The sequence below is a fragment of the Pangasianodon hypophthalmus genome, chromosome 12 (assembly GCF_027358585.1).
Source record: "Pangasianodon hypophthalmus isolate fPanHyp1 chromosome 12, fPanHyp1.pri, whole genome shotgun sequence".
NCBI classification, from domain to species: Eukaryota; Metazoa; Chordata; class Actinopteri; order Siluriformes; family Pangasiidae; genus Pangasianodon; species Pangasianodon hypophthalmus.
This window is the reverse complement of record NC_069721.1, coordinates 9,836,045-9,845,205: the sequence shown is the minus strand read 5'-3', so window position 1 is coordinate 9,845,205 and position 9,161 is coordinate 9,836,045. Positions and strand designations below refer to the sequence as shown.

General features: G+C 40.6%; 1 protein-coding gene across 3 annotated transcripts; it reads right to left on the bottom strand.

The window, feature by feature from the left end:
• Window positions 1–375: 375 nt before the first annotated feature.
• ppp1r3cb (protein phosphatase 1, regulatory subunit 3Cb) lies at window positions 376–6,275 on the bottom strand. 3 transcript variants are annotated; one of them, XM_026915714.3, is made up of 2 exons: window positions 6,174–6,275; window positions 376–2,759 (listed from the first exon to the last, which is right to left on the bottom strand). In XM_026915714.3, the coding sequence occupies exon 2, from the start codon at window positions 2,729–2,731 to the stop codon at window positions 1,811–1,813; it is 921 nt and encodes a 306-aa protein (XP_026771515.1). In that variant the 5' UTR covers window positions 2,732–2,759; window positions 6,174–6,275; the 3' UTR covers window positions 376–1,810. The 3 variants fall into 3 exon arrangements, with proteins under 3 accessions (XP_026771515.1, XP_053094885.1, XP_026771514.1); XM_053238910.1 differs by lacking the exon at window positions 6,174–6,275 and adding an exon at window positions 3,696–3,920 and having other exon boundaries at window positions 376–2,735; XM_026915713.3 differs by lacking the exon at window positions 6,174–6,275 and adding an exon at window positions 3,696–3,919.
• Between the last annotated feature and the right edge of the window lie 2,886 nt (window positions 6,276–9,161).

Sequence of the window (9,161 nt, the reverse complement as noted above, 5' to 3'; positions counted from 1 at the left end):
CTACTACGGGCTATCAGTCAATCTGTGCATTGCATTGAAACATGCAACGCTCTATTCAGCACTGGCTTCTTTGGGAACTATTTTCATGAGCAGCAGAAATAAATGAAATATTTGGCCATATTGTGTCTGAAATGTCAGTTACTTGATTTTAATTTCTTGTTTATACAACTATTGCATAAAAGCAATATTGCATTCCCAATCATGCTATTATACTGTAAATGCTGAATGATTATCTGCGGCACTCGTCTACAGCCGAATCACAGCACTCTTTCTCATGCAATATTGCTTAATCATGTTGCTTGTGCTGCAAATCCTTGTCTTAATGTCTTTATTCCCAACCATGACAGTTTACATGTAGTAAATGAGACAGAAGCATTTCACAGTAGAAACATTGCATTTATTTAATTTCTTTCTAAAAGGAACATAGAATTAAATAATAAGCAGACAGACAGACAGACATCCGTCCTTGCAGTAGAAAACTCCAGAGACAAACACCATAGTTTCCAGCCCTTTTATACAATCAACATACATATTCCAACTCTAAAATAAACAGCAGCTAACAAGCATCAGCCATTTGCATTAAAATTATTCACATTCAAATCATTCACATTGACCAGACTGTGTCTCCTCCCCCAAATGGAAGACAGGAAGCAAACATGAGAAACATGATAACTAATATCATAAATACCCTACACTTCCATACATTTATATCTGGATTGCTACACTTACCAACACTTGCATTAAGTAACATTCAATATCCCTTATTATTTCCATCTCACACATCACAATGAAACAATGCAGAGAAACACTGGCATAATCAAAAATACAGCAGCAAACATGGAAAAGGAGACATGGCAGAAAGTCAAGTGTATGTGCAATGCAAAGATATACAAACTGAATGAGGAAAAGGTGCATGGATAATGAAGTTTAATGTTCAGCAGTATATTACACAGGTGCCCATAATGTACAAATTTTAGATTATTGCTTCTGCTGCAAAGTGGCCAATAAAATGGTACTACAAAATACATACAACTTCAATATGAAGCACCATCACGTTGTACCAAATTATTCCACTTTGACGTTGTTTAGTTTAAAGGCATCTTACACAGTGCAAATTCCCCTATTCTTGTTTTCATGGAAGCACATCCATAAGAACAGTCACACTGCACACGGAAGAGACATTTCTCCCTGGTCGAATGCACGGTGTTTCAGAATCGCCACGGGGAAGACGGATTCTTTTCTCTCAATGTTGCACACAGATCAATTTAACAGAATAACTCAGAATAAATCTATTCAACGAAAAACTATTGCACAATAGTGACGTTTTAGAGGTGCAGTCTGGTCTTGAAATAGATTGTGAACTGTACCAATCATGCCATAATTTTTCTGAAGATCTGACTGGCACAAAAAGGTGATCCATTTCATGACACTTGTCGGTTTAGAGCACTTAACCTTGGAAATGCTTTAGTGCACAGAAAAATTCAGAGAAATTAGATTCCATTGTATAGTGTTAATATAGTTAGTATTTGACTCAAAATGACTAAAGATCAACTCACTTCTAAATCTGCTAAAATCCTGAACATCAACATTGGACATTTCGTATGAGCGAGGAATAAATCCAATATGTTCATTGTGATGGGCTCAGCATTTCATTTGACGCAATTTTAATTTTTTAAGCTTGTCTTTTAAACTGTTTCCCTAAATTTACTAGTACATTCTCCTCAGTCAATTCTGCATTTCTAGCACCTCCTCCTAGAAGTCATTCTACACACGCAAATTTTTTGAGGCCATTTTGAGGCACCATGTACCCTCACCAGTAGGGGGAGTTGTTCTCAATTCGCCCCCAACTCTGCCACTCTGGAAAGAAACCACTAGAGGTCCTGGGGCTCCCAAACTGATCGAACTCCATCTCGGGCCTTTTGCTGGTGCTTCTGGTTTCATATGCTGTTTTCTGAGTGACATGTTTGGACTGGTTGCTGTCATTATCTACATGTGCCAACCTGTAGTTCTTCCCATCGTTATTATCCCAGCGTGTCTCGTTATTAGCGTTGTAGCAGATGCAGAACTCCACCTGATTCTCATACAGCACTGAACTCGGCAGATTAACGGTGAAGGAAAAGGTGTCAATGTCTGCGCACCCATAAACATTGTTCATATACACACAAGGAATGTCCATGTGGCTTTTCCATGAATCAAATGTTATCCGGACATGAACAGACTTCTCAAAGCTCACATTGCTAACTTTGATTGTGCCCATGAGGGATTTGTCCTGGATTACACAGTTCTCCAAACACACCAGGTTTTTCTTGAGACGGTTCCGAAAGTCCAGGTAGTCTGCAGCAGGCTGGGGGAAGTCCAAAACAAAACTCCTCTCCTTCTCCACCTTCAGGCCCACAATGGCGTCCTCCAAGTCTGACATCTCAAACTGCAAGTCTGATGGTAAGAGGGAGTCTTCCTCGAACTCCTTGAACACATGGATCGCCGTTAGTGACAAGCCTTTGGCATCAGCAAAAACCACTCTCTTCTTGCCTTTGCCTTTAGGACTTTTCCACCCTCGGTTGGTGGCCTCCACCTTAGTCTTCGAGCTGATGCATGATCTCAGTGGTTTGAAGGGCTTCACCAAATTTCTGGACTTACAGCTCTCATATGAACCAAGAAAGCTGCGAAGGGGCGGAGAGTGTGCCAGACAGATTCTCATGGCCACATCCACAGGCATGATGGGAGATGGCATCGGTCTAGGGTTCAAGATGTGCAAAACTCTGTTTAAAAAAAAAACAAACATGCATTACTAAGTTAGACTGAGCCAGAGCTGTGAGAAGGTAGAAGTCTGCAGCAGTGAAATACTTGTTTCATGTCTACACATTATACACATTGAGCATGTGTGTGCAGGGTGTTTATTTTTTAAAGGAAATGTTGGCAGAAAAAAAAAGTATTTGACTTGTATTTCTCCAGCCTGCAAAAAGGTTAGACAGTCTGATACGCAAAAAAATAAATAAATAAATAAATAAAATAAAAATTTAAAAATAAAAAAAAAAACATGATGGGGAGATGGTCTAGGGTTCAAGATGTGCAGGGGAAAAAAATAAACCTTACACAGTACAGTCTATTCAAAGAAAGTCTTTCCTTAGTGTCTTATGGAAAAAGCAATCCTTAAAAATCTCAAAGGAGTCACTTCAGCCTCATATATTGCAAATTGTTATACAATGACTTCACATGCTAATGAGTAAAACCAACTAACTAAGTAATTAATTAAGGTGAAATATAGCAGTGCGAGGTTTTTTTTTTTTTGAAGCACATTAAACTCTTTGCTAGCCAGCTATTTAAACAGGCTGTATATTTCTTTACTGGCTGAGGTTTTAAAGCTGTGAGGAGCTAACAGTAACAAGCCTGCAGAGGAGAAAGCCTTGTTACATGTCTACAAGAACACTGGGTTTGAAGTTATGCGGTTTGAGTTGTTTGTTTGTTTGTTTGTTTGTTACGTGGTTTTTTTTTTGTTTTGTTTTTTTTAAGGAAATATAAATACCGAAAGTAGCCAACTCGACAAGAGAAGTTATATTTCTGCAAACAAACACCAGGTAATGCTCACTCCACACAACGAGGTTATGTAACTGCACTTCTAATGAAGAATAAAATCCACTTAAAACACTCTTAACTCTTAACACAGCCACTCTTCAGTCATGACGCACTATTCTTACCTGGTGCAGTTCATCCGCAAACGCCGGAAACACCCTAAACAACACAGAAGATATTCTGCTCCCCCAAACAAACTAATTTCACAGAACAAAAAACCACTTGTATTTTTTTCGGTACGCTTTAGGCCATGATAAAACGGAGGAAACAGAGCTAGTTTTGTCGGCACGCCCCCTCACAACTCAGCTGCGTGGTTAATGTGGAGCCGTTTTCAACCGCTTCCCTGCCTCTTTTTGGGCGCATGGGCTTTGTGGGCTAATCACATTGACCAATGAGAAAACAGTAAAAACAGAGCGCTCAACCAATCAGCGTGCAGAATGGGATCACTGGCGGCGCGCGTGCTATAGGAAGTGAGCCAGCTAGTGAGAGGCGGAAGAGACCCTGAAGAGAAGGACCTCTACTGGACTTCTAGTGAAAAGTGGGCCAAAGTAAATGTATGTTTATTATGTTTATAATACATTTGTTTGTTTATTATTCTTTTTCACAGTTGAAGTTTAAGTTTGCCAAAAAAAATGACCTGTTCCTAAATCCAGCCATTTTACTCCACTGAAATGAAGGCTGAATCTCTTTCATATGTACACAAAACCAGTAGGAGCTGACTCTAGAAAGCTGTCATATCATCTGCTTTACCCAACTTCTACTTCCCACACTTCAAAAAACAGGATTTTTGATGTATTACAATACAGATTACGAAAGACTCTAAATGCACCTGCATTTACACAATTTCTGAGTCATGCATCTTGGTAGACAAGCAGCTGCAATAGCAGACAGACCAGGGTTTCCCAAAGCTCCTGGAGTCTATGCATTGCACATTTCAGTGTATTGTTTTGCCCTAACAAGCCCACTATAATGTCTTGATAGGCTTGTTCAGGTGTAGCAGAATAAAATATGCAAGGAGGATTGTGCAATGTCACTTAAATCAGTTATTGGTAAATTGCAACTAGGTGCAGTGCATAAATGACAAGTCATGCTTGAGAGATTACTCATTCAAATCAGGACTTGATAATGTATTATCAGTTGGATTTAAGCGTATTAGGAGCATGGTCTAAATAAGGTGTTGACACCACGTTGACACCACCAAAGAAAGTAAAGACCAACAGGGGGTTAGGAATTAAGCAGACTATACAATTCTCTTAGTAAAATTAAATTATTTCCCGGTCATGCCGGAAAGGCACATGTAACACCCACTCCACACCTGTAAAGAGCGAACAAAACAACCATGAGATCATGCTGTAAACTATCCCAACCTGTTTTGTTTTGTAATTGTGAAAGACTATAGAGCAAAGAGTTGTTTAGCGAAAAGGGCTCCTGCAGGTCCTAACTGTCAGCTGACTTGACAAAAAGAGTGCAGTAAAAAAAGAACATATATCTGTGCTTTCTAATGTGTATATCGCCTGGCCCTCAACAGTTCAGTTCACTAAAACACATGCCTGTGTTAGATCCCTGTAGTAAGGAACTTGCATGCAATTGGCCTTGGGCATCGGGTAGCTCAGTGGTAGCTCAGTGGGAAGTGGTAGCTCCGTGGGAAGTGGTAGCTTAGTGGTTAAGACGTTGGACTCCTGATTAGAAGGTTGTGAGTTCAAATCCCAGCACCACCAGGCTGCCACTGCTGGGCCCTTGAGCAAGGCCCTTAACCCTCAACTGCTTAGTTGTATAAATGAGATAATTGTAAGTCGCTCTGGATAAGGGCGTCTGCCAAATGCCATAAATGTAAATGGGTGCCCATGGCTGGTCTGAAGCAATGGCTTCAAGTTGGAACTGGTCAAGATGGGTAACTAAGGACTGGAAAGCAAAATTTTACACCTTACTGCTTGGCTGTAGCATACTTTCACTGTGGCTAAGCAATTTTTTTTCTGGTTGCCAATGGGGTGAACTAAAAAGATGAAAATGCTTAACAATTCATGTCATGTGTATCCAGGTAAGTGTGAAACAATACATTTTTCATGCTCTAGAATATGAAATGAAATGATAACATGGTTTATGAATGACTACAGATTTCAGTGTTCACATTAGCATCACTGACTGTGCTTGGATGGCCTTAAATGACTTTGTGTAGCCTTAAACGAACTGGCATAACCAGTTCAGTGTATAAATATCACATAACCTATTACTGCAATCTTCAGAAACTTTAATTCAGAAAATGTGTTCTGGCTTGTGCATGAATATATGCCTTGTTTATCTCCAGCCTTGAAAACGGTAAGACATTTTGATATGCAGAACTTGCTTACACAGTACTACAAAGAATGTCTTTCATTAGTGGGCTTATAGTACCCCTGGCTTGCCCAAACAAAGTCATAGCTATAGTAGCTATGGAAAAAGCAATCCTTAATCATCTCGAAGGTACTAAGAAAACAAAGCAAAAATTATAGAAACAGTTTTGAATAGTACAGTAATTTTATATTCTCTGATATGCCACTTTAGAGATTTTCTATAAATACTACCTAATTAGATAAACAGGAAGGCAAATGAAATGTTTGCTTTACCTTTGAAGATAGTCATATATCCACTTTTCCCTGTAATGTTTCAGCAGTGCTTCTCTTAGAAGGTGCACAATGACCACAACTACAGCTTGCTCTGGTCTACTGCTTCACCAAACAAAACAGGAAGTTCGCTGTCACTGTGCCTGCTTTCTGTATTTGACTACAACAGTGCTTACAGCTAGAGCTTTATTGTAACACGATACCATAACATGGGTAAAAAGCTCAGTTCTGTTTATATTGCAGAGGTTTAGTGCCAGTGCATGGTTCAAATGTTCTAAACCTATGGTTTAGCTTTGGCATCTGCTGTTATGAATGCTGGCATGACTTTGAAAAATGAACACAAGGGTATTGTTTTCATGGCAGATGGATGACATCCTAAATGAAAAGGAGAACAATACAGGGTGGGAGACCATTTAATTTCATATCAATAGCTGATCGCTTGCCAAAATACTGGCACTGACAATTTACCACACACAACACCTAAGGACTATTAATAATTAACCTTGCATAGAAAAAGTAAAAGGAAATGTAAAGCATCTTTTAAAGCCAAAGTGTAGAGTTGCCTAAAAAGCAACCTAGTGTAGTCTAGGTGTTAGCTTAGACTTTACTAACAGAGAGCATGGTAATGTACACTCACTGAGCACTTTATTAGGAACACTACACTAATACTGGGTAGGGCCTTCCTTTGCTCTCAAAACAGCCTCAATTCTTCATGGCATGGATTCCACAAGATGTTGGAAACATTCCTTTGAGACTCTGGTCCATGACTGTATCACACAATCCCTGCGGATTTTTCAGGGGCACTTTCATTCTGTGAATCTCTCGTTCTACCACATCCCAAAGGTGTTCTGTTGGGTTCAGATCCAGTGACTGGGATGGCCACTGAAGAACACTGAGCTAATTGTCATGTTCATGAAACCAGTTTGAGACGACTTTTGCTTTGTGACATGGTGCATTATCAAGTAGCCATTAGAAGAGGGGTAAATTGAGGCCACGAAGGGATGCACATGGACAATAATCAAATAGGCTGTAGCCTTCAAGTGATGATTGACAGTATTAATTGGCCCAGAGTGTGCCAAGAAAACATTCCCCACACCATTACACTTACCTCCACCAGCCTGTACTGTTGACACAAGGCACTTAGGTCATGCTGTTGGCACAAAATTCTGGTGCTCGATTGAAACTGATATCTGGGGAATTTGCAGGCCAAGCAAGTGTACTTGGTCTGCAACAATGCTTAGGTAGGTGGTACGTGTCAAAGTAACATCTACATGAATGCAAGGACCCAAGGTTTCCCAGCAGAACATTGGCCAGAGCATTACACTGCCTCTGTTGCAGAAGTATTGAAGCTGGCCTGAAGCCGTGTCTGACTGAGGCTTAAATGGTGACTATGAAAAGCATTTGGCTTGTACTGTGAATGCAGCGTTACTCACCTGATAGTTACATGGTTAACCACATAATCTGTCACAGCTACAGTTGGATTAGTCTTCTCTTTCATAATAAAAAGAATGCCATTTCTCCCATGTACCTGTCATCATTATGTACAAGTAACACACATTCTACCAATAAACACACATTCTACCTTGCTTACCTTGGAAAAATAAAGCTGTGCGCACAGGAAAAAAAAACTTATTTAATGTTTAAGAGGATCCTATCACTTACCCAGCAAATAGGACTGTTCCTGTGGCTAAAAATGGTACGTTCAAGCAGTTTCATTCCCTGCCATTATTTACAGTATGCTTCTCATGGTTAGCTACCAAGTTAACTGGGCTCCACAATACACAGCTTTAACTATGTAAGCCATGATGCAAGGCTTGTGCAGCCATTGACCGAGTACCCTGGAAGTTGAGGAAAAGCACCTTTCTGCCCACTGTCTTGGCGTTCACCAGCTTAAGCGGTCAAGTGGGGTCTCTGGTTTTGGCATCCCCTGCCCCTAACCCCAAAAGCCTGGCATGGGATCACCCCTTGTGCTGGAATCCCTTAAGGCCTCTCCTTATGAGTCGATGCAGGATGCCAAACTGGGTTTCTCCAAAGTCTGCCTTTTTGCAAGCAATTACCTGAGCAAAATAGATTAGAAGAAATGCATGCATTGGCGTTAAGCTTGCCTTGCATGCATTGGTGGCCTGATCATTCTGGAGTGACCTTGTTATTGAACCCAGGGAGGGTATCTATCAACGGTTATATCATCCAGTTTGGTTGATATGAGTTCTATGAGGGTCAACCTACAGAGCATTACATGCTATGCCCAGTACACACCCTATGGTATGGACGGTGGCTTTTTGATCATCATAATAACTGTTCATCTGTCACAGAGAATTACAGAGTGAATGACCTCATGACCATGGCTTACAGGAGGTCCAGACACTTAGCCACTTAGACACTATGACATGCTACTCTACAAGGTCTAGTAATATCATGGTCATTACTTAGAGGTGTCTGTGATCCAGTGAGAACTCAGCAAAAAGGTTCAAGGAAAGAAGGCTGTATGACAACTGTATTTATGGCAAATACTATGTCATATTGTCACTTAGTGATTTTCTTAGAAGATCTCGACACATGTGCGCACAAGAAAGTATCTAGGTCAGGGCTGTCCAATCTTATCCACAAGGGCCCATTGTGAATGCAGGTTTTCATTCCAATCAAGCAGGAGCCACACCTGATTCCACCTGTTTAATCAGTTGATCTTGGCTTTCAGTAGACTCAGGTTTGGCTTCTGCTTGGTGGGAATGAAAACCTGCACCCACACCAGCCCTTTCTGGATAAGATTGGACACCCCGATCTACGTGATATTCACAGCCCCTGGTGGTTAGGAAGGGTGGAATAGAACCTTGTGATCACTACAATCGAGGCAGGGCCGTTTCAACCATGTCACATTCATATTTTACCAGTGCCACATACACTACCATGTCAGTGTCACTGCTGCACTGAGAATAGTCTACCATCAAAATAACAGGGACTTTATGCAGCAACATTTGTAGAAGCATCTACGTG